At 37.9% G+C, this 25341-nt stretch overlaps 1 protein-coding gene and 2 pseudogenes across 2 annotated transcripts; 2 read left to right on the forward strand and 1 right to left on the reverse strand.

Moving 5' to 3' along the window:
* The first annotated feature begins 6901 nt into the window (after nucleotides 1-6901).
* On the forward strand, nucleotides 6902-20977 carry LOC147515198 (F-box/LRR protein). 2 transcript variants are annotated; one of them, XM_086586341.1, is made up of 10 exons: nucleotides 6902-7336; nucleotides 7424-7624; nucleotides 7717-7836; nucleotides 8638-8742; nucleotides 8816-8855; nucleotides 10478-10606; nucleotides 11711-11901; nucleotides 19516-19631; nucleotides 19747-19819; nucleotides 20390-20977. In XM_086586341.1, exons 1-9 carry the CDS (start codon nucleotides 7133-7135, stop codon nucleotides 19775-19777), a joined length of 1137 nt encoding a protein of 378 aa, XP_086442467.1. In that variant the 5' UTR covers nucleotides 6902-7132; the 3' UTR covers nucleotides 19778-19819; nucleotides 20390-20977. The 2 variants fall into 2 exon arrangements, with proteins under 2 accessions (XP_086442467.1, XP_086442456.1); XM_086586330.1 differs by lacking the exon at nucleotides 19747-19819.
* On the forward strand, nucleotides 6985-7070 carry LOC147515199 (U6 spliceosomal RNA; annotated as a pseudogene).
* LOC147515200 (kinesin-like protein KIN-14U) lies at nucleotides 16205-19058 on the reverse strand (annotated as a pseudogene).
* Nucleotides 20978-25341: the final 4364 nt, after the last annotated feature.

Consider the following 25341-nt stretch of genomic DNA (forward strand, 5'->3'; position numbering starts at 1 on the left):
GCCAATGTAAAGACTAGATTTCATAATTACTCTTACAACTTAGGATAATGGGATTGAGTTGTGGATTTGACTGAGCTCGTGATAGATGCGAGCTGCCTACGTATCCAGTTCTCCAGTGAACTGGAATCAAGTCTGACGTAGTTCCTATTGATTGGTCCTCTGAATAGGAAAATGGATTGATTGTGGAGAAGAAGCCATGCCTATTGATTGGTTCTTTGATGATGTCTCCTCCTGATTTTATAGCCCCTCTACTTAATGTGGTCTTGAATGAGCTTTAATGAGGATGCAATAAAGTGCATGGTTGTTGTTACATAATTGTTGTAACGTATGCCTTTCCATCTTTGAGCGTTACAAGACCTGGTTGTGGTATAAGCGACCTGGTTGTGGTCATGATATGAGCGTCCTGGCAAGTCTTGGTATGAGCGACCTGGCAGATCTTGATATAGTGATGAGTTGTGCTAGACATGTGTATAATATACGTTGGTTGTGTATATTGGTCCCTCACATTGTTCTTCGTTTCAATCTTGTTATTTTGCTTTGTTATTCAATCAATCAATCTTCTTTTTGTTGTTCTTTGTTCCAAACTTTCATTTCAATCCTTTCTTTCAAAGTTTGTGTCATTTCAATCTTTAAAACATCTCAAGCTTTTAATGTTCTTCATAAAACTAGAAACCAATACAAGTCCTAAACTAAGAGTCTACCTTCCTTTCTTTAACTCCCAACATTCAAACTCTAAACAGTCTATGGTGAACCACATCAAAATCTTTGAGATACTCCGAACTAGTCTACTTCAACAGTGTCTTTTCAAATCTCCACAAAATGAGGCGGTTGTTACACCTGCTTAAAAACCGCTCACATCTTCACATGTGTTGCACACGTGCTGTCAAAATCTCTCAGCAGCTTGATCCTCTACGCAGAGCGACCTACTGAGACGGGGCTGTGTGAGAGAATAATATCAACATTCAATAGATATTACATACGTGTCCAACACAAGCGTAGCTACCAACTGATCTCCACCACGTACTCCATTCAGATCGCTACATTACACCTCGCACCTTCAGACCGCTTCTTAGCCACTCGAACCAAGAGTACGATCTCTTCAGAGAGATCGTCCTACCAATTCGACTTATATAGCGATCTTCAGAAGATCCACACTTGCTCAGATCATAACGGATAATAATGTACCCCACAGTTGTCACCATCAAGAACAAAGCTCCAGATACGCACTCCATTACTCCACCACCACTTGCCATCATGGCTCATTAAATGACCTCAAGTCCAGAACTTGACCTGACGCGGGATAGGAGGAAGCGCGGGCAACTTGCCTATATAAAGAGAAGAGGAACTACGTCTAACTTGATTCAAGTTGCACCCAAGAACTTGATACGTATGCAACTCGCATCTATCGCAAATTCAGTCAAAATCTTATCCAATCCACACCTCCATTCATAATTAAGACTTGTAAAGCAAACACCAAATCGGGCCTTTACAGACAACATAAAAAATGTTGAAGGATTCTTTTTTGGATCAGTCGATCTTGCATAGGTAGACTACTTGAGAAGAGTTACCATGAAGTGAAAGAGTGTTTCGGAATTACTACCTACCATATTGTACCACTTCACTTTGGCTCTTGGAGTTTTGATTGAATCATATGCGGATTTTGTAGTGAATTCTCCATTAGCTGAGGGTGCCCATATCACTCTATCCTCTGCCACATACACATTAATCTCTGTTTTCAGCATCAAACTCTTAAGTGTACCTTGAGGGAGATCTTGTACTAGTGCATTCCATTGGCCATTTGAAATTAGAGAACTAACTCTTGCATCATCTGGGATCTGCAACATGTCTCTTGCACCTTGTAATTCATTTAGAAGCATTCCATCAATCCACGGGTCATGCCACACAGATATAGTGTCACCAGATATGATGCGACATTATACTTTATAAATTTGATGGCAACCTTCCTCATTTCTAGAACATTCCTCTAATACCCATGAGCAATCTTAATTTAGGAATTTTCAAAGTGAAAAGTTTTGTTGCCTGATGTTTTGAGTCCACATCCATTGTACCCATATACTTTCTTCTCTCCTTGCTACTTTAAATACCAACCCATAATAAGCTGCTTGGTTCCAAATTTTAAGGTATAAGATGTTAAGTCTACCCTCATGCTTTGTCTTTGTTGTACACTTCTTCCTAGCATGTTGCATCTTCATTGACATCTCTGGCCCACTCCATAAGAATTTGTTACATATTGTTGTTACTTGCTCCAACACCATATTAGGGAGAACAAATTAAATGTTCTTGACCAGTACACATGAAATGAAGCTAATACAAAGTGTATCAGTTCAAGTTTCCCTGCATGTGATAGACATGCATCTTACCTTCCAGTTCTTTATTCTAGCAGTTATCTTTTCAATCAAAGGCATACATTCTTTGATTCCCAATCTAGTTGATACCAGTGGAAGCCCCAAATAGTTGATAGGAGCTGAGGTTTCACCAGTTGAACCCCCATGCATTATTTCAGCTAACAACTTGCTTTCACCTTGATTTAGTCCTCCAGTAAGTAAGGTAGTCTTATCAGAGTTAATACTCAACCCTGTGTAATCTGTAAAGATCTTAAGAGTGTTCTTGATTGCTTTAAGAGATTGGATATCACCTTTGAAGAATAAGAGAAGATCATCAACAAAGCATAGGTTAACCACTTTAAGTCTCTTGCATTTAGGATGAGGTTTAATAACACCTCTTGCAAGCTCTTCATTGAGTTGACAACTCAAAATTCCCATGATCAACACAAAGATGTAAGGTGATAGGGGATCTAATGTAGATTTTGACTGGCGGAAACTTCAGTTAAATAAAATCTACACTTTAATTGGAACACAAATTAAAGAAGACCTAAGAATCTATTTTTTATTGAATCTCACAACTCATAAACTTTAACACTGAAGAACCCTAATTATAAGCCTCTTATTTATAATAATAACAATAATGCAACAACTAGTGGGCTCATGACCCATGAGCTTGGACTCGAGTAAGGGGAGCACGCCCTCAACATCAGCAACACACTAATGTTCTACATCACTCTCCCCATGTTAAAGAAGCTTGTCCACAAGCTAAAGCAGTGGAATGCCTAAAGCTTGAAGCTGGAAACACTAACAAAGCTTCATGCTGAAAATCTAGGAAAAGATCAGGTGGCTTGGTAGCAACATCTTCGGCCTCATCTTCACCTTCAGCTAAGAAAATAGGGTGCCTCTTCTTCTTAAGACACTCGACAACAATGTGATCCATAATGCCACATTCAAAGCACTCTCTAGCAGTACTATATGTACCAGCAGTCGACATAGGAGTAGCAGTAGGAACTGCACTTGTCGAACCAGTATAAAGAGGTGCTGATGTCTCGCACTAGGTGAAAGCACTTTTTCAACACGCAAGGCATACTTAAATGCGGTAGCCATGTCATCAATCTCAAACATGATAAGTGCTTCACGAATTGCCTTATGCAGGCCATTCAGTAACAACCCATTCTCTGTTCATCAATTTCAACCAACCCAACACGAGTACACAACAACTGAAAGTGCTCAGTATATTCTTGAACTGAAGACAATTGTTGTTTCAAATTTTGTAGACGAATTAACAAATCTTGCTGGTACTGTTTAGGAACAAAATGAGCAATGTAACTCTCGACGCATAGTAGACCAAGTGTAGACACGCCTGTAACCTTGATTAACCCTCCTCAGATTTAACTCATCCCACCACACCAAAGCATAACCCTTCAATTGAGTAGCAGCTAATTTAACCTTCTTACTATCATCTAAGTTTTTATAATCAAAAGCCTTTTCAATGTGATTAAGCAAATCAATAAACTCATCAGGATCGAGTTTACCATCAAAAGTAGGCACATCGATTTTAATATCACCAGCTTGACTCGATCCTCTCCAATATATGAAGGAACGATTAACATCAACAACCCCATTATAAATATTCTGAATACCATGACCTTCATCAAAATAATTAAAATTGTCATACCTTTCAAAATCACCTCCCTGGCGATTAAGTTCACGATCTACCCTACGACCACTTCGATCAGTAGAAGGAGAAGAAGGAGGAGATGGAGACCGGCCCCTATTCTCTTGTCTTGCATTGCGAGGAATAGGTTGTTCCCAAAAATTCCTATCACCATCAACCCAGCGTTGTACATGACGTTGGTAACCACGATCTCTACCTCGAACCTGATTAACACGTGGATTTTCACACCCTTGTTGAGGAAGACGCACACCTCAAGGCGCCGACCTCTTGCAAGGGTAGCCCTCGATTTTGGCTATAAGGGTTTACCTTGGCTGAAAAATCGGATCTTGAGGCCCTTGGGGGTGCACGATAGGTAGTTGTTGGACTGGTGGTGGCACTATAGGTGGAACACGCACAGGGGGTTCAACAACACCTTCATCACCTTGACCATCTCCACCAATAGGTGGTATACGATCACCTACTACACCCAGGGGATGAACCTGAATGTCGTTATTCTCTCCAACAACTCTTTCCCCGTCATTCCTCAATTCTCTAGAGCAATAGGCGCAAAAGGGTTTAGAAGAGGGATTGTACCATCACTCTGCAAGGACGCATCGATCATCAGTATTTGAAACCACCGAACTAGTATTTCAAAGTGGTGAGCGTGGCAGCTGCACCTCTCTCTGTACTGTGGCCATTGTTGCAGTAAAGTTCTGGAACATCTGTGTCATGTTTTTCATGTTTTCTTCTAAATGAAACATGCGAGTATCCATATAGAGGGAGGACGACCTCGAGTTGCTTTGTTATTCACCATAATAACAATAAAAATTGATTTTTTTTTCAAGAAATAAATCGCAGTGAACAGTACACGATGAACATTGTTTCGGTGAATAGTGCTCGTGAATAGTAATCCCGTGAATCAATCTACTCTGATACCAAATAATGTAGATTTTGACTGGCGGAAGCTTCAATTAAATAAAATCTACACCTTAATTGGAACACAAATTAAAGAAAACCTAAAAATCTCTTTTATTGAATCTCACAACTAATAAACTTCAACACTGAAGAACCCTAATTACAAGCCTCTTATTTATACTAATAACAATAAAACAACAACTAACTAGTGGGCTCATGACCCATGGGCTTGGACTCGACTAAGGTGCGCCCTCAACATCAGCAACACACTAATGTTCTACATCAGGATCACCTTGTCTCAACCCTCTCATTCCTTTGAAATGCCCTTGAGGAGAGCCATTGATGAGGATTGAGTAATGTGTTGTGGAGTAGTAATTCTGGATCCATTGACTTAGCTTTGGAGGAAAGAGTAGTCTCTGTATCATCCTAACAATAACATCCCAACTAAGTATCACACCTTTAGTCAAATAGTTCAAAAAGAACAAGCTAGAACTTGATGGCTTTAGTGAATTCTTCCCTGACTATAGACCAACAATGCCTAAAATGTAGGCATTATACCCATCTGGCGAGGAGCCTTATAGTCAGCCATATCAAATAGACAATCTTTAATTTCCAATTCAGAGACTTCTAAGTCCATTCCTCCTGTATCTTCTATAACATCCTAACTTGCAGCTTTTCATAAAACTCAACATCTGATACTGTGTTTGGTGAAACACGCACCCTGTAATATAATCCTAATCCTTTGTAACAATCACTGAATGTTGAAACCATCTTATCTTAAGAATTTTTGAACGGATGTCAAAAACATTTTGTACGTGATGTATGTGATGTATGTTAAATTGAATACGGCCGTATGTATTTGAGGGTGTGCATTTGAGTAGATAATAAATATTACCTTAATATATTATTTTTGTCTTCAGCTACCTCTAAAACCTATATTGGCTCTAGCCCATTTCTCATCCTATCTTCGACTCCACCTAGGGGTGTAATACGGCGCGGGCCGGGTCAACTGCGGCTCAAATAGTGATGGGTCGAGGCGGGGCGGGGCGGATTGAAGTGTCATGTCTTAGTACTATCATCCGACCTGTTGGGTCAGCTTATGGGGCGGGCTTTGGGTGGGTCATCCGGGTCGGGTGAAAATTATCATTTTAACCCAATTTCACCGAGAAAAAAACTTTCTAATTCTGCAAGTTATTTCCAATTCACAACATAGAGAAAAAAAAAATATAATCAATCGAAAAAAAAAAAAAAAAAAAAAAAAAAAAAAAACTTGAACTAAAACCCAAAACCATATCTGTAAATTTGAAATTTTTTTCTCGTGATTTATCATTTGTAAATTGATTATTTTTCATAACATAATAAAATGAAGATGGGAGCGAGGATCTATAGTACAAAATAATAAAAATATAAACTAAAAGAGTTCAAAATTAATACAAATATGAATGATTAATCTTTTCCAAAATTCGAAAGTTGAATTTAAACTTTTGATATTTGCCCAATGTTCAAACTTGAATATTCAAAATTGATGTTGAACTCATAAGTTTGTGTTCATATCTCCCAAATTCCTACAAAAGTTAAAAGAAAATATAAACAAAATACAAAAATATTAGAATTAGAGTCTTTAAATTGTACGAGTCAAAGAGGTTGGGTCAACAGCTTTTGACACGGTGTGGGTCGGGTGGCTTGACGGGTCAGGTTTGAGCATATAACTTACACCTATAGCCCGACCGCGTAAAAACGGTAGCGAGGTGGGGCGGGTCTGTTTTCGGGTCGGTGCGGATTTGGGTGGCGGATGAAGACCGAATACCCTACCGGATGATGGGTCAACGGGTTTTTTTTACACTCCTCCCCACCCTCCTTTCTTTCTCGACAACTGGAGGGTGTGTAGAGACCACCCTTAATACAAAAACCTAGACTGTGAACGGTATCTGATGACATGATTTGAGCTAGGCTAATATCATCAGTTAGCTAAACCAAATTAAGTGGGAAGGAAGGATATAGTCCCACATAGACTACTGAATCGTTAAATAGTCACTTTATATAGCTTTCAAGTACTTCATATAGCTTGTCCCCATCCGTTAAAATTGGAACGATACAGAGAAGATTAGCATGGCCCCTGCGCAAGGATGACACGAGAAATGGTCCAAATTTTTTAATACAAATCTCAGCCGTTGATCTTCTTTTTTTAAAGTTAACCGAAAAAATTAATTTTGCAATGGAAGAAGTAGCAGGAAAGAAAGTCGTCGTTGGAGGGATAAATTTAATAGGAGAAGATACACTTGAAGAAATCCTCTCCAGACTCCCTGCCTCATCATTCGCATCCGCCACGTGTGTTAACCGTTCTTGGTCCCACCTCTGTAACCGAATCCTAACTAAACCCAAACTCGTTTCTGCTCTCTCCTTAAACCCCAATCTAAATGTAATAATTGTACACACCTCTTTTTTTTTTTTTTTTTTTTTACGTACCATTTTTCTGTACTAGTTATTTTTTATGTTTTGTTTTCAGGTTGCAGTGAGTGAAGTTGTTGAGAAAGTACTTGCCCAACCAATACGACCTCATTTCGCCATTGCTTCCATTGGGAGTAAGTTCAGCTTGCCCGCGACTCGCAAACTGATAGCGTCGAGATTGGGTACTGGAATTCCGATTATTGTTTCTGAAGCGTATGGGATTATTGGGAAAGATGTTCTTACTGGTCACCACAAGGAGGTCTGTCTGGTTGTCTATCTCCATTGTTTACATTTTTTTTTTTTTTTTAATTTAAAAAAAAGATATTTAGTGATAGTCTTTTTTATTGATAGGTTAATTGGCTTGAAACTGATGTTGATGAGACCGGAAAAAACTGCGCAGGCATAGTTCTGACAGTTGGGTTTCTTCCTGGATTGAAAGTTTGTTCAATTCCTTTAATGAAAACAGTAGAGGTAAAAATTGACTATTGTTGTCGGTATTATGACGATTATATTTTCATACACCTTTTTTTTTTACAATGATTCATGGTAGAGTTCACTTGGTGAATCTTGAGTAATGGGATATTAGACGTGAAGATTTCCTTTTTTATTAAACAGCAGTTCATGGGGCCGCCGAATTTTGGTATGGATGATCTCTTCGTCTCGAATATATCATATAGTTCAACATTAGGAGCATCGTCATTATTCATTTTGTAGAGAAATTTCCTACAGTCCATATGTGCTACTGTTTTTTTTTTTGATCGGTAAAATGTGATGTGTATATATATATATATATAATCATAAGTCAACTTTGTAGGATGAGATATCCCGCTCAGATACAACAAAGGGAAAGACATATACAATATCGATACTAGAAAAAAGAAAACTACAACTATTAGAGAAAACTAAAGCAAAGGGATGCAATCATGCATGGCCGAGCAAGGAGCCCCATCTGAACATAATATCCCCAAAAGATGTATTTGTCCACTCCTCCCAAAACTTCTAAGTCCATATGTGCTACTTGAACTTGGAAACTTTGGAATGATGAATTAACCCATCAACAAAAAAAAATCTGTTGCAAATTCAGTAAAACTTTTAAACACGAAGCTAAATCAACGGTCACGAAGAAGCTTACCTTGAATTGATTGGCGTATGGAATGTTTCTTGAATACTTCCTATGACTAGTTCATGTTTACAACTTTTTTGCATTTTTTCTTTTGCCCATTCGGAACATCTGGTATGCTGAGTTGATACCCAAATATTGAACCTTTACAGGGACCTTCTCAGCAGTCTACTATTGACAAATTCGTAACCGATATTAAAGATTACACAGCCTCAGTGTCTGACTGCAATTCGCCAGTGGGAATCATATTGTTCGCTGTAAGTTTTGCTTCCTTTCTAGGATACTACATATCGTAATTGTGGTGTGCCTAATGGATCTTGTTGATTTTAGGATCGGAACGCTGACATGGGGGCCGTGCTTGAAAAGATGGGTAAGCATCATCTGGTGTGTTATTTATTTATTCATTATTGGGTCAATTGCTTTTAGTATAAAACAAGACGAATATTCTAAAGGGGGGGAGGGGGGGTGTCTATGTTTATGTTGGTCTATCGTCGCATGATCCTATCAGGTTTCCTTAGAGACAACATGGACATTGTGATTAACATGTGCACAACACATGTTGATTATTCTAGCAAGACTATCTTCTTCTTTTATTTCTCCTAGTCTCATGCACGCTTGATGAGCGTTTGATTTACTCGTCTTGATTGTATACGCGGAAATAAAGAAAAATTTGTAATTCGTATATGCTTTTAAAGTGGAAAGTGAGAATATTGCTAAGTTGTACGCATTCATTTTTTCTTAGGAATTAATGTTCCCGTCCATAAATATTTTCATTGGTTATTTTAGTCAAATATATATGAATCAATTTTTCGTTTAGTAATTGGTTAAGAAATTATTTAAGTTGGTCAATTTATGTATATATATAAGAAAGACAAATTAGTTAGTCAAGAAAATGAAAACACAAAAAAAAAAAAAAAAAAAAATGAAGAATGAAAAAGTAAAAAAATTGAGAGTGGGTAAAAACTAAAAGGTTGAGTTTAAGTCTTGTAAACTTGTAAAGAAGTAAAAAATTACACAAGCATGATATGGAGCCCACTTACCTTTTGTTTGAAATGTGTAACCAATTTTCTCATTAACTAAATAAAGAATATTCAAATACTCTTTTGTTCCTACGGTTTATAATTAATACAATGGTATGTAATGGTTCTCTTGACATATAAGATGTAAATTACAGACAAAACCGTATGTACATTTGTTAAAAAGTAGGTTGCTATTTTTTATGATATCTTATAGTAAATTACCTTTTCGTCCCTATAATATAACAATTATTAGAGTGATATGTACATGAATCTCGTGAAAGTTAAGACGTAAAATAGGGACAAAACCGTCTGAACAGGTTGTGATAGCTGGATGCGGAATCCCCTTTATACCCTTAAAGCGAAACACATTGCAATATTTGATAAAGCTGCCACTGAAATTTAAGAAACACTAAAGGGACAAAATCGTCTTTTTAGTGGACATAGAAAGATACCGTATCTACTGTAGGTGAGACCGGAATAATTACGAATAATGAAGATATTAATATTTTAGTTTAGAATTAGTATAGTCATTGTTTTAGTTGATTTCGAATTGGAATTAGATTAAGACTAGTTTTTAGCAACTTCTTCTCTTATATAAACAATTGTAGAGATTAATCTGGGCAGACCTGATATTTTTATTATTGAATTAAGAGAATTCGTTTCAATACACGCCTTATAATCGAATTAAGTAAATAACATTAAAACGATTGAATTGTTGTTACCAAAATGAGATGACCGGATATGAAGAGAAGATCCATGCAAGGAGAAGAGGTTATATAGATGTGATTTTGATGCAAGTGATACAAATCTCATAACTTCTTGCAGTATGCAAAACTGCTTCATTAAGGATATCTATATCGCTGGCTCATTTTTTAGTATTTGTTTTGCTTACTAATTTACTAGGCTAAAAATGTAGTTTCATATTGCCTGAATGTTTGTTGCAAACTATTATTTGACTTTTTTGTATGAACAGATTGTGCCATGTCCAAGGAAACCATCATTATAGGTGATGAGAGTAATTGCTTCTTATGGAATGATGGAGAAGGCTTCAAAGAGGATGCAATTGCTCTTGTATTTGCTACAGACCGAGACAAACCAGGAGGTACATCTTTAATCTTTTGCTAATGAAATGCTCATAAAAGAGCAGGACTGCTTGTGTAATACTTCCTTTCTATCATCGACGTTCCCAAACTTGTATAGGGGCAGGACTCAGGAGGATGTATTATAAACAATAACAAACTTCTTGAAATGGATTGAAGTGCACTTGCACTTGTCTGTATCTTTCTTGGCACCTTTTTTTTTTGGGTTTCTCTAGAGCATTTGCTGATCCACATTCGTACTTCATATGTCAACGCCTCAACGGTGATTACTATATTTTTTCTCTTCAATTGAAACTATAATTTTTTATTATGATATTTCCTTTTGTACTGAGTACCAGCATTTATGTTTCGGTTTGAAAGGATATCTGGGTGGGAAACACTCCTTAATAGTGAACTAGGGAAGTATTAACAGATCACATGGAGGTGACTAGTAGACATCCTTTTTAGGCACCGCCCAACCAACAGTCCTTAAAGGTTCTTCAATCACACAAGATTATGGAGCGTTTTCCACAAAAAAGTTTTAGTGCAACTTTATCCCTGTAAAGGTTGCCTTATTTTGTTGGGAAGCCTTCTATGATAGAATTCAAACAATTCATTACTTCAAAATAAGGGGAATCTATCTTACCAAATATGTCCTCTTTGCAAGAATGTTGCAAACGGCGTCGACCATCTTCATGTCCTCTGTTTTTTTGTGGGGAAGTAGTCGGAAGTGTTCTTTTCTTCTTTGGCCTAACAGTGGCTTCCCCATCAGGTATTATGGTTTGAAGTAATCTTCCTATTTCGGCAAAGGCAAGATGGTTGGTGGACTGGATATCGGGCGCTATTATATTGTTAGTACTGAAAGTTGGAATATGAAGATCCTTGAGGTCGATCAATGGCTATTACTCTTGAGGTCAAATATCCACTGTTTAGTTGGGTGGTGGGAATTCCTGTCTGAAATATTTATATAGGATTTTTTATTTGGATCAAACTCTATTGTATCTTGATGTTTCTGGGATTTCATAGTCATTTTTTGCTTTTTGTTAAGGAAGCGAACAGTATTGTTAATGGATCTTCTTTTTACCATCAGATAGGATCCTCACCATTATTTTTTATTAATTGCGCAGGTATAGGTGAAGTTCACTTTAGTCTTGCACTGTCAACTGGTGTTTCCCCTGTAGGTCCTGTATACAAGGCAGCTTCAGTTAGAGTGGTCAAAGACGAAGAAGGGATATGTTATACTTGGCTAACCGCAAGAAGAAAAGGGTCTCTTGAGAAGCTTGACGGTCAAGTTATCCTCGAAGAGATTGATGATATGGTATGCTTATTTTTTTTTGAATTTTACTGTTTGCTAGATTTTCTGCAAGAGATTTTATCTATATCTTTATGATTTTGAAAAGTCGTTTATGTTAAATATTGCCAGTATTTGCGACTCATTGAACTTGTCAAGGGCCTCACTGTCACAAGAAATATGGAGTCATTCAGTCATCACTTACAAAACTTTTAACATGCACCCACAAAATATTTTTCTAACTATGTGGGCAGAAACATGGTGGAAATTGTAAATGCAAGACATACACATCTGTATGGGGATATTGCCTTTTTAACTCCCTAATAGCACATTATGCAATAAAAATAATAATTATCATCATGGAAACTTAAGAACATAAAATAGAAAAGGACTGAAGTGGTGGATTTGGTCTACATTCCATTTAGAGTCTTATGTTTCTTCGGTGAGCCCTAGGCGAGTGGTGTATTTATTGAAGGGTTTGGGGTCATGGTCCTTTCACCTCTTCAGGTAATCATTTTTGGAGCTTGTTACCATTTACTTTTCTGTGGGGTATTTGGATTGAGCGAAATCGTCGTTACTTTGAAGGCGTTTCTGCATCTAAGCAGGAGCTTATCATATCTATTAAGGCTTTATTGTTTCAGTGGTCTAAGATTTTTAAAGAGTTTAGGAGTTTTCCTTTCGAGTATTTTGTGGTGAGGTGGGATAAACTTTTGTATTTAGATGTAGAATAATTTGTGGTTCTTGAGTTAGCCACCTGTGGTTATGTTTTTATTTTTATTTTCTTTCACCGTAATAGTAGGCTTTCTTGGCCTACTTCTTTTCACTTTTAATGAGATTTCAACTTTACCGAGCCAAAAAAAAACAAAGAAGAAAAGGACTGAAGTAAACCTCTATATCTAGGAAACCTGAGATTGGGATCTTGGGAATCTTGGTATGGTTGGCTCAATTGTATATATTTTTTTCATTATTCACCTTGGCCCATTAGGCTTATTTATAAATTGATGGAATTATTCAATTCCTGTGCATATTCGTTTTGGTAAAAGGTCTTCTGTTATGTTCTTGTTAGTAAAAAAACTAAAAAGTGTTTCTGAGTTTCTGAGTTAGTTGATTAAGGTAGATGGAATGACACTATTCACAATCTACCCAAAAGACCTCTTAAGAACTCAATCTTGAGTACTGACATCTTTAATGAGCTCTTTGAAGATCAGATTATTTGGACTCCAACTGCCTCGATGATTTCTCCAATAAGTCAGCTTATGATGATGGTCTTAGAAGAACAAGGGCTAAGGTGCCTTGATATAGTCTAGTGGGGAAAATTAGTACTACCAAAGTTCTCCTTCAATGCATGGCAACTCTTTTCTGGGAGTTTCCCTCCCCAAGACAGGTTAGTCTACAAAAAGGTGCTGCCATCTTCTTGTTGTTTTTGCCAGGGCCATAAAGAAAACTCCAAACACCTTTTCTTTGATTGCCTATATTCTAAAGAAGTGTGGATTCGAGTTAAAACTTCTATTGGTCTTAATGCAAATGCCTCTCACTCTAATAGAGAATGGTGTGATATTATGAACCTTTGTAAAGGAAACTCGTCACCAGTAGAAATTTATAAGGTCTTTGTATGTGCAACTATTGGTTACATCTGGAAAGAAAGGAATAATAGGAGGTTTAATGGTGTATCTATGGAGGCTAAGGATGTAAGCTTTCTTCTCATGTCTGAGATGAAGCACTATATTGAAGTAAAGGTGGAAGAAGACATAAAGGATTTGATGGCTATCAAAGTTCTAACAGATAGAATTGGGTTAAGTTTATATATAAGTAGAAACAAGTCACCCAATGTAACTGGATACCCCCTCCACTAGATATCATTAAAGTTAACTGTGATGGTGCTATGAATGCTGAAGGAGTTGGCTATGGAGGGACACGAAGAGATGCAGAAGGAAATGTGGTGTTTTCTTTCTCTGGAGGTGGCTCTGTTAAATCTATGCTATACCAGGAAATAAAAGCAATTCATATAGGTTTGTCTATAAGCCTATCTATGAATATAACAAAGGTGGTAGTCCATTCTGACTCACTAAGAGCAATCCAAATCATGAAAGGTATTGTAGCTGCACCCTGGAATTGCTGGAATCTTGTCACGGCTATAAAAAGATACGTTGCCAACATGGAAGTGATTTCTTTTGTGCATGTATTCAGAGAAGTGAATAGAGCTGCTGACTTTTTAGCTAAGTTATCAATAGATTGTAATGAGGAACATATATCTTTATGTCCTCCCCTATGTAAAACCCTCTCTGAGATAGTAGATGAAGATGTAACAAGGCTTTACTTGAGAATCTAATACAGGTGGAGGTTTGCCTAACCTTAGCAACATTTCTTAAAAAAACAAAAAAAAAACAAAAAAGTGGTGTTTGCCTGATATATGGACCAATTTCATACGATTTAATCTTACATGTCTCAACTCCTCGGTTTGATGCGGAAGATAGGAAATAATCTTGATTTGAATTGATCGGCTGAACCATTTGGGTTGTCTACGTACCCCCTTACCGGGGATCAAGCCGCGCCGTAGTTCTCCATTTTCTCTACTCTCTATCCCTCGCTTTCTCTTGTTTTCTGCCTTGGCCTCATTTTTTCCTCCTCTTCAACCCTATTTCTTATGAGGTTTATACCCTTCCCTAAGTCTTCTCCTAGCCCTTGATCATTTTTTTCCTGTCTCATGGTCCAAAATTACCCACTTGTCTCTCTCTACCTCTTTTGAGTTAAGTTCCTGTGCTCCCATCTCATGCAAGTGATATGTTTTAGGCCTCTTATACATGTGATGTTACTGGTCATAAATATGGCTACTACAGATGCCCCTTCTCGGGTCTATCGACAAAGACGGCGGACCCGAGAAGACCTTGATCTCTCCTGTATTCGTACTTGAATTTTAAACCTTTGCGGTATCATATGATTTCATCTCATATTTTTGTGTATTCATCTGACACTAGCTCTGTGATATAAAAACTTTTGAAAGCAGTTTTTAATAGAAGTGTGCCAACTCGAAATGTCTAATAGCTTAAATATGTCTCCACTTATGTCATTTTGGCTCACAATGATAGTTTCTCAGCTCATCGCTTGAAGTTTTTAGTCCATACAAGTTTAAGGGAGCGCCCAACCCATGTTACAGTTTAAGGGGTGTCCAATCCATGTTTGTTTTGGATACAAGGGTCTACGGATGGCTCCTCTCACCTGCATCCATTTAGATAGAAATCACAAGCGCATATCCGCGAAGGGTCTTCTTGAACCCCTCCGCTCTGTTTCGGAAAGCGCAACAGCTTTATCCATTCGCATTTGTTATATTCTTGCTCATGTCCTCGATCTCCAATGCTCAGAATTGCCCTTGGCAGACAAAACTAACCCAGCTTCTCTTCTCGGTCAACCATGCCCTAGAGCGTGGTTGAAAGGGAATTAAACACATCTTTACTCCTAGAACTCGACTAAAGTTAGCTGCGGAGTATACAATACCCGTTTGTTTAACCTCTCAGATAAGGGAAGAAACAACTTCCCTATCTACTACTGCGGCCCTACCAAAGGACGCATCTATCTATGCGAACATTTATCATCAATGTGAGATCATGCAACCATTATTGTTTGAAACACTCAATGCTGAAATTAAGCTTCTTGATGACAATAAATGCATGCAAACACAGTAGTTAACGGGGTGAGATGGATCCATCTTTCAATACCAGCTCAATCTCAACTCAGCTCCGCGCTACCGCAGGTCTTTCTCTTTCTCTGTAACCTGAAACTTTCATGTTTGAGTGTTATAAAAATAATGTGTGAGTTATAATGAAGACCATTCAGCAGAAGAAATAACAACGATCATATGCTAAAGACTATGTACAATCTGTCTTATCCAGAGGTGTACGGTCATGTTCCCCATCTAGGTTTGCAGACACCTAGATAACCTAGAGCTAATAGGTCTCTGGAATATCACGAGCTTTGGGCAGGACATCTCTGCCAAGGATGGGGACAAGGCTTGCCTACCCCTAGTGTAGCTCTGGTTGACGGCTGAGTCACTACTTGTTCGTCTATTATGTACATGACGGCAAAATAAATAAGTCACTTACCATTCGTATTCGGACACTCCAATCCGACGATCTCAGTCCCAAACTCTGAATCTCCTTTCTCTACCTCCAAACTTCATGGCCGTCAATGTTTTGCTCAAGCTCCGAAGTTGATTAAATAGTTTCAAGTGCCCCACTCAGTCCAGTCTTGTTGAGAATAGCAAAAACATAGATAAGATCGACCAGCAAGTTTTCCATTAACAGTTATGTGTTTAGCAGTATATTTTCTTAACCAACACCACAACGTTTTAACTCGTTTTTGAAGGTACTACTGTTAGTTAACCAGGCATGCCTTAGAGCGAAATTCCTTGAACTTCACGCTTACAATTTGTGGTCTAATTGAGCCATTGGCCTCTATTCTATAACATTCATAAATGGGTTTGACTCTACAGCTCTCACCCTCTTTGCGAAAATCAAAGAACAAGTAGTCTCCCCAACAGCTTCTTCACATGGGCTAGCGTGAACAAGCATCAACACTTTTGAACCATCACCAAGTGAATCTTTGAGAATTTGAGTTAGCTTACTGTTTCTATATGGTACATGACCACGATTTCTTTTTAGAGCAGCAATAACGTCCCCAAGAGCTGACAGAGAAAGATTTATGGCTCTTCCTTCATCAACAGTCTGCCCTGTAGCTCTGGTCTTCAAAAGTCGTTCGCTTCCACCAAGATCCACCATTCACAACTTGCTTACTTTAGCTTTAACTCCCTCCACTGTCCCAGATCGCGCAATTGTAATTCTAGCTAAACTAGATATATTGCACTAAACAGAAATACAATTACCAATTCAAATTAATCCAATGAAACAAATAAAAATAAGAAGGGGCCTAATAACCCACCAATGAGATCTGCTAGATGCATCGTTGACATTTGTCCGTGATGTAGATCAGGCCCTTCTCCCTTTCGTGTACCACCGACTTGCTTGTGTCAAATCAGATACGCTCACATCAGTGAGTCCCTCAACTTTGACGAATCCATTTGGACCACTTTGTATGTTGAGATTGCATTTAGAGGAGGTCTCGTGTGTTCTTGCAGGCAGCTTTGGGGCCAGCAAATCCCTGAGACTACCCATGTAAACTTCTAGCATACTCATTGAGAAAGAATATGAAATTGAATTATCACGAGTTGCTAAACTGAAGAGTTTTTCAAGAGCTTGAGGAACAATCCCTGGTTGTTTATTGGTTCCCTCCTTTTATTCTGGTCCCCACAGACGGTGCCATTTGTATGAACCCACTTCATACCATTTAATCTTACATGTCTCAACTACCCGGGTTTGATGCGGAAGATAATAAATAATCTTGATTTGAATTGATCGGCTGAACCTTTTGGATTGCCTACGTACCCCTACCGGGGATCAAGCCGCACCGTAGTTCTCCATTTTCTCTCCTCTCTATCCCTCTCTTTCTCTTGTTTTCTGCCTTAGCCTCTTTTTTTCCTCCTCTTCAACCCTATTTCTTATTCCTGTGCTCCCATCTCATGCAAGTGATATGCTTTAAGCCTCTTATACGTGTGATGTCATTAGTCATAAATATGGCTACTACACCTATAATTGATGAATCCACTGGAGAAATAAAATTGTAGTTGGAGGTTGAAACGTTCTTCCACAACCTCTAATTCCAAGGTTACTAAAGTAATATGGACAAAGGATTTAACACACTAAATCCCTAGATTGAATGATATAAAAACAATATGACTACTGGGAAGTGGTAAAGGAGGAAAGCAGGACCAATGTGGTTTGATTTTATCCATCCTTTCCGTTTGTGGGTTTATTCCTCTTTACATAGGTTTTGTTTTGGTTTTGCTAATGCAATCCAAACTCAGACTTAAGATATGTCCTTCATTCAATGGTGGTTCAAATATTTTTATAATATGCGTGGAGGCCCATTCATTTTGATTTGTAACAACATTTTTATGTTGTGATTATTATTTTATTTTTTAGTTTTGTTTTGTTATTATGGTTGCTCTCGTTAATTATAGAAGGTTGTTTGCTTGGCAAGTTGGTTAGTCTCTAGCTTGATTTCATATCCTAATTAGCAAGCAAACCAATACTAGCATGTTTTTTACTCCTTCCTATAAAAGGATTCTTGGCTGGCATGATCCCACCTGTAAATAAACTAGTGATCATCCACTTAACTTATTTTTTGTGAAGTTATAAGCTATGAAGCACGGATACGCCTGTAAGGGTGAAGTATCCGTGTCCAACACGGATACGCCCCGATTCGCGTCTGATACGTGTTGGATATGCGATTTGGAGTATCCGATTTTTTAATTATTTTTTTAATTTCCGACACGCGGGAGATACGCAGGGGACATGCCATAATATTAATCTCACAAATTTTTTTTGGAACTTCAACAAAAAAAAAACAAGTGAAATAAAATCCAAGATAAGAAGAGATGCAAGAGAAGAAAGATGAAGTGATTAAGTGGTACCTGACTAACTAATTTTAATCTGCAAAAAAAAGGAACTTCTTTTTAAAACCTCCATGGATAAATCTTCAATTATATGAAGTAGAATTGTCATTTTAATTTGAATTTGGTGAAAAATGCTCAATTATATATATATATATATATATATATATATATATATATATATATATATATTATTCAAACGTATCCATGATGTATCCATGTCCTATATTTTTGAAAAATGCCGTGTCCGCGTATCCATGTCGTGTGTCCGTATCCGTGCTTCCTAGGTTATAAGTGTGAGTTTAATATTAAGATTTGCTTTTACCCCTTTTTGTGGGGTTGTTGAAATACTAGATATAGGTATTTTGCTGATTGTGCTAAGTGCTAACTGAAATTTGCTTCCACCTCCAATTTGTATTAAAGTGGTGTCGAAACTTCAAGCTCTTGGGAGATATTGCTCCTGAATCGAGTTGCAGGAAATCTGTCTGTGAGATCGACTGATTCGAGACCGTTGGAGTATAGTGTATCGTCATCCTTTGTACGATCAACTGGTTAGAAAATTTCCTCTTGTTCGGGTTACAGGCCAGTTTTTGTAAAAGATCAACAGACCATCCATCAATTTCTGCAATTTAGTAGGAAGCCCTGAACGCTTCCCCACTTTGTTGGAGATCTGAACGTCCATAATGGTTTTGTGTTTTTCACATGATTCACAATCTAGTATAGATTGCGTCCCAGAATGAACAACAAGTTATGCTTGCTCCAATTGATTGATTACCACAGGAATTAGTTGAATGCACACCTCTATCCCCCTTGACAATTGCTAGAATAAGCTTAAAGGAACAAGCCAGAGAATGCGGTCTCTATTTTCTATCTCTTCAAAGGTCTTGAAGCTTGCTTGAGTCCTCACAAGTGTGTGTTCTTTAATATGTTTTCCTCTTTATTGTTTATGTACTCCATTCAATTTATTCTTTTGTGCACTTCTATGTTTAATTGATTTGTGTGCCGCTATAAATTTTTCTTCAACTTTTTGAGTAAATTTCATTGAAGTTTCTTAAGTAATGCGAGGTGTTGAAGGATGATAAGGGAATTTTCCTTTGAAACTTTAGTGCCCGCAATAATATACTTTTTTTCTTTTGCAGATGAGTCATGCTAGTGATAATGACTTGTACATTGGAGTTACAAAGCGAAGAAAATGTTCTGTTGGATCAGAGAAAAAGAAATTGGTTTCAACCTTGGCATTCCATGAAGTTTCAAGGTAAGGTGTTACCTTTTATGCATCTTCAGCCTTAGTCAATGTTGTGTATACTGCATGGGTTCTATTCCAAGGGAAATACAGGTTGATAGGTTCCCTGGGCATGATTCTGTAGCAGGTACCACCAAAATGGCCTTTTAAGCACATGATGGACGAATTTCCAACTGCTGCATCCAAACTAAATTAATTAGGTAAAAGTATTCTACGGAGTGATTGAGTGATTCAGAGTCCGTGTTGGTCAGGTATCTCTAAGTTATTGAGTTGGAAATGGTTGTGTTAGGAAGATGGCACAAGGAATAGGGTGTTTGTTATTGAGTCTGTGTTGCTTGGGAATGTAATAATTTTTTTCATTAAACAGTAAAATCTGATTGAGGATTTCACTGTACCCAATCATTCTCGAAATCATAAATAAAAACTATCTTGTTTACAGATGGTGCAATCAATAGTATCTTAAGTAGGTATGGAAATTTTGAAACACTGATTTTTGTTGAGGATGATCACTATGACACGGGGATCATACTCACCAAATATCACCCCTTGTCTCATCTTCGTGTGTAAATGTGCTTGGGATTTTTGGCTAAATCAAAATATTGCCATCTGGGGCAATTGTGTTATTAAGTAGAAGTCAGGGAAGTCTTCAAGGATGTTTGGAACGTATTTTGTGATTTTAATAACAATCATATATTACCGATGACTTTACATGTCTCTTCATTTCATCCTAAAATCCAACTGAATGATTTCCCCCCTTTGTTTTTCTCTAGGGGTGATGAAGAGTACCTATATGTCGTAGGTGATGGAATCAAAACTGGTGATACTTTCCAGTTCTTCTATCCATATCCAGAGGGAGCTTTGATGTCACGCAATGTTGTTTTTGATAACCTCAGAGCTCTGAAGCAGAGTAATGCTGATAAGAAGGTGATGTGCGGAGGACTTATATTCTCTTGCTGCGGTCGTGGTGAATCGTTCCTTGAACAGCCAAATGCTGACAGTTTGGCTTTTTCTGAAAATTTTGAGGGAGTTTCTTTGTCAGGAGTGTTCTGTTGTGGTGAAATTGGACGTAGCTCGGTGTCGATTGGACAAGATAACGGTGAGCAAAGATCTAGTAATTGCTTTCTTCATGTTTACAGCACTGTGTATCTTTTAATCATGCATACCCCTTGAACTCGTCAGTGAATTTTAAATTTTACTTGTCCTCTACTTAATGTGGGATGATAATGACCATGCTCGTTTTGTAGACTATGTTTAACCTTCGAAATGATATGACATGATTCTCATCGTTCATATAATTGTGACATTTTACACAAGTTCTTGTGGTAGAACTTATAAGACGGACTTATCTTGTTCTTTAAGTGTGAATTCTTTGTGTTTTTTCTTGGTGGGCTTGGAAATTGGTTAAATTAGGCGTTCTAAGTATATCCAATGATTTTCTAGATTGATCTCTGAGTTGTACAACAGATTGAAGTTTCCACTGAATAGATCTTTGATAGAGTAGTCAGCTTTTGGTGGGAAAGGGCGAACAGTACAATGATCTTGACTGGTCGAAGGGAAATTATAGTTGCAGTTACCGGATTTCTGGATTTATTTTTGGGTAAATTCTGACTTTCCGGATTTATCTTGTATCGGCTAGATTTCATTGGCATTTAGAGCTGGTATTAAAAGACTCTTGTTATGATATGCGTCTTTGAATATTTTTGTTAATATACCTTTTTAGTATACTTATGTAGGGTGTTTTTTCCCTGCACTCTCTCTTCGGAACATTTGAGTACTTTGAGAGCGGCTGGCAGAGTCAATTATTATTGGAAGCGATAGAGGTTTACGTGTAGCAGGCCACTGAGATGTTCCAATTAAAGTCTTATTGATTCTCAATTTTCATAAATTCACTTTTGAATTTGTAGCAGGGAAGTAGGGAACAAATATAATCTGTTACAAAGCCATCCCATAATTTGTCTAGCTAAGTTGCTTATGCATCAATGCTGAAAGGTTACAGAAAATGCAGTGCGCGGTAATCTTCCCTGATTCTCTCGCACTATTGTTGAACATCCAAGTCCATTTTAGGACAACTTCCCTTAGCTTTGAATCCCTTTGATGTTTCCTACTAGATTTAAACAGTCTAACATTTTGAAGAAACATTCCAATACATATCAATGGAGTAGATATTTCAGTTCTTCCCTGATTCTCTCGCACTATTGTTGAACATCCAAGTCCATTTTAGGACAACTTCCCTTAGCTTTGAATCCCTTTGATGTTTCCTACTAGATTTAAACAGTCTAACATTTTGAAGAAACATTCCAATACATATCAATGGAGTAGATATTTCAGTTCTGCTGCGGAGCAACTGCACTGGAAGTACTAAATAAGTGTTAGTCCCGGATTTCCGCAACGATTTTGCTGCCATTGAGCCAATAGCTGCGGTTGGGTGATGTTTGCCTAACATTTTCTTGGAATTAGTGGACCGAATGTGTGCGTAGGTGTATCTGCAAACACTTCACTTTGTACTCTGATTAGTCTGATACTCCCTCAGTGTCCTTCATATGTGCCAGAGGTGGTAACATTCGTGCAGTGTTCAGATACAAGATAATGAAAAGTCGTCTTGGTACTACGTGATCTGTTAGACTCTTCACACAATTCAGTAAATTGTGTAATTTGGGTTTCCTATTTCGTTAACTAGGAGCAATGCCACATCTCAAGAACAATGAGACCTTGGCAGCTTCTGAACGCAAGGCCTAATGACACCTAATCTCACCGTCTATATTATTTCGAAGGTGAGACTGGGCAATTCCCTACCCCAGGAGTTGGACTATAGCCACAACAAAAGCTTAACGATAAAAGAGACGCTTATTTTAGTTTTGCTAGAGACGAATGCTTCAAGATCTTTACCAATCAAAAGAAAATCCGTGTTGGAAATCAAAATTCGTGAATTATAACTGTAGACAGTTTCTTAGAACTTATTACAAACGAAGTTGGAAAAAATAAAGTTCCTGAAAATTCTCTTCAGAATTCCCTCCTACATGTTACATTGACTTTTCATTATTTAACAATCAATCTTGAATTTCTTTTCTACACATAACAAAATTTGTTGCACTTGCACTGAGCTTTCAATCACATAGCGCATTTATTAGATCCTCTGTTGTGATTGAATCCATGATAAGAGCATGAAGGCCTGCAACCTGATGTCCATAGATGTCTCGCCTATAGAGTCTATCCAATACTCCAACACAACTCCAATCCACTTCATCAGTTGTCAATAGGTCGTGTCTAATTACATCACTTGCTAAAACCATACTCCCACTAGTATTCTCCCCATCACTGCCATAAACCGCATCCATTATCTTGATCAAGCAATCTATAACATATTACAGCCTTTTGGCTGAAGCTAGGATTTTACATCTTTCAATGGAGGTTGTTATTTGGGACAATAGGGGAAGCATAAATAAAACCGAATAGAATGGTCTTGGTTCGTCCTCACCCTTGATGGAAAGAAGGAACTCGAGAAGATACATAGCATGCAGGCAAAGGGTGATTCTGCCAAGTATTTCCCAACAAACAGCACTAAAGCAAGAAGATCCTCTCCTTTTCTATGATCATGATCCTTTGCCTCTTTGCAAGAACTCTAGGACCTTACCCATCGTCTCGTTCAGACAATTGACCACCATTATTCCCGTGTTTTTATCAATATAACTCTCATTGATTTTAGAGATATTTTCTGCCGAGACTGATTTCATCATCTTTTCTTATGATGATTCCTTCTAGGGATGTCCAAACGGGTACCCGACCCGGCCCAAACCCGATTTTTCGGGTTTTGAACGGGTATCGGGTTACCCGGGCCCGACCCTATTCTTTGCTGGTCGGGTTCGGGTTCGGGTATTTGTTGGATACATGTGACCAAACCCTACCCTAACCCTATATTTCGGGTACCCGTCGGGTTCGGGTTCGGGTTTCGGGTATGGTAAAACCCGAAATATATGAAATAAAAGAATATTAAATCTCTTCATTAGGAACGCCATTTTCAGTTATTAGATCTCAAGAAAAAACCTCTTTTTCATCTAATTAATCAAAAGCCATCTTCTTTTATTGGATTTGATCCGATTTTAACTTTAACATCGTAAAAGCCACCCAATGATCATCAAAGATTCAAAACACCGCGGGATTGCATTTTTTGAAAAGCAAAAGAAGAAAAGTAGACCAAGCAAAGCAAAGCAATTCCAAGACAATAACTCAATAAGATTGATGGTTTTTGGGAGTTTCGAACTTCTTGTGGTGGTGTGAATCGACTGTTGATTTGACAATAAGATTGATGGCTTTTGGGAGTTTCGGTTTCTTGTGGTGGTGTGAATCCGACTGTTGATTTCTTTCGGCCTTGGTGACCACATTTAGAAAGAGATATTTGAGGAGGTCTTTGCAAATTTTTGAGTGAATGCAAACTTAAGCACCATCAAACCCACCAATCTCTTCATCATGAGCGTGTGATTGGGTTGTCTTGTTCTTGGAGAGTTGTTGGAGGGAAGAGAGAGAAGAGTAGTAAAGTGCGGTCAAAAGGTAATTTGTCTTGAAGACCAAAAGTAAATAGTAATGAAGCAAAAGACTAAAAGTTTGTTGAAGATAAATAGATAATAAATGAAAATATAGTTGTTGGGAATTATGGTCTGGTTCGGGTTCGGGTTTTGGTCGGGCATTTTTACCCTATATAACTGGGTTTTGGGTTCGGGTTGGTCCGGATATGGTTTTGGGCTTTTTAACCCTTTTAACGGGTTTAGGGCCAAATTATCGGGTCGGGTTGGTCGGTCCGGGTTTAGATAGTGTGACCAAACCCGACCCTATGTATTCGGTGCAGGTTGGGTTCGGGTTTTGTCGGGCTCGAGGCGGGGGGTTGGTTTTTTTTTTTCGGGTTTTGGGCGGGTTTCGGGTTTCGGGCAGAATGGACATCCCTAATTCCTTCACGTATGAATCTTCAACTGCGTGCATACAAGAACAACTAGCCCTAGCACCTAGCACTTCCAGAAAGATAAGATAACGTATGAATCTAGATGCGTACACACAAGAACAACTAGCCCTAGCACCTAGCACTTCCAGAAATATAAGAGAACGTATGAATTTTCAACACAAATGCGTGTACACAAGAACAACTAGCCCTAGCACTTCTAGAGAGATAAGAGAACGCAGATAAATAAAACAATAAAACGAAACAAATTATATTCAGTACTACAGTGGAGAACCGTATTTATAAACAAACTTCACACCGCCACTTCAGTTTCCTATTTCGTTTATAAGAAAATTAGAAACTATGTATAAAACAAGGCTAAATCTATGGTGCGCGAGATGTAGGGTCGCCATAAAACAATTACAAGGTATAAAATTGGAAGTTGGACACCAAGACAACAATTACAATGTATAAAACAAACCGTAACTTGTAATTAGAAACTGACCGACTTCCTGGTTGGATTCCTTAACTTTTGATTTAGAAACTGTAATAAAGAGACTTGGAAACCCCAGCCCATTCGTACATGCTATTCCAAACCCAGGCCCAACGTATCAAGACATGAAAACCCAGCCCAACGCCAGCTAACTCAACGGTACAGATGGAAATTAATGAAATTACAAAAACATGTGTGCACAACAACTTGGTACTACTTTTACTAATGAATATTATGGGGAGAAAGGTAAGTTTGAGCTCAAACAGCATTAACATAATCATTTAAATGTAAACACTAATTGA

Source organism: Coptis chinensis, chromosome 2 (genome assembly GCF_015680905.1).
Source record: "Coptis chinensis isolate HL-2020 chromosome 2, ASM1568090v1, whole genome shotgun sequence".
In the NCBI taxonomy this organism is placed as follows: domain Eukaryota; kingdom Viridiplantae; phylum Streptophyta; class Magnoliopsida; order Ranunculales; family Ranunculaceae; genus Coptis; species Coptis chinensis.

Bases quoted from the DNA above. Each gene is read 5' to 3' on its own strand.
- LOC147515198 (XM_086586330.1), top strand. From the start codon at position 7,133: ATGGAAGAAGTAGCAGGAAAGAAAGTCGTCGTTGGAGGGATAAATTTA. The intron at 7,837-8,637 runs GTAAAAATTGAC...GAACCTTTACAG, and splicing joins CTTTAATGAAAACAGTAGAG to GGACCTTCTCAGCAGTCTAC. The intron at 10,607-11,710 runs GTACATCTTTAA...TTAATTGCGCAG, and splicing joins AGACCGAGACAAACCAGGAG to GTATAGGTGAAGTTCACTTT.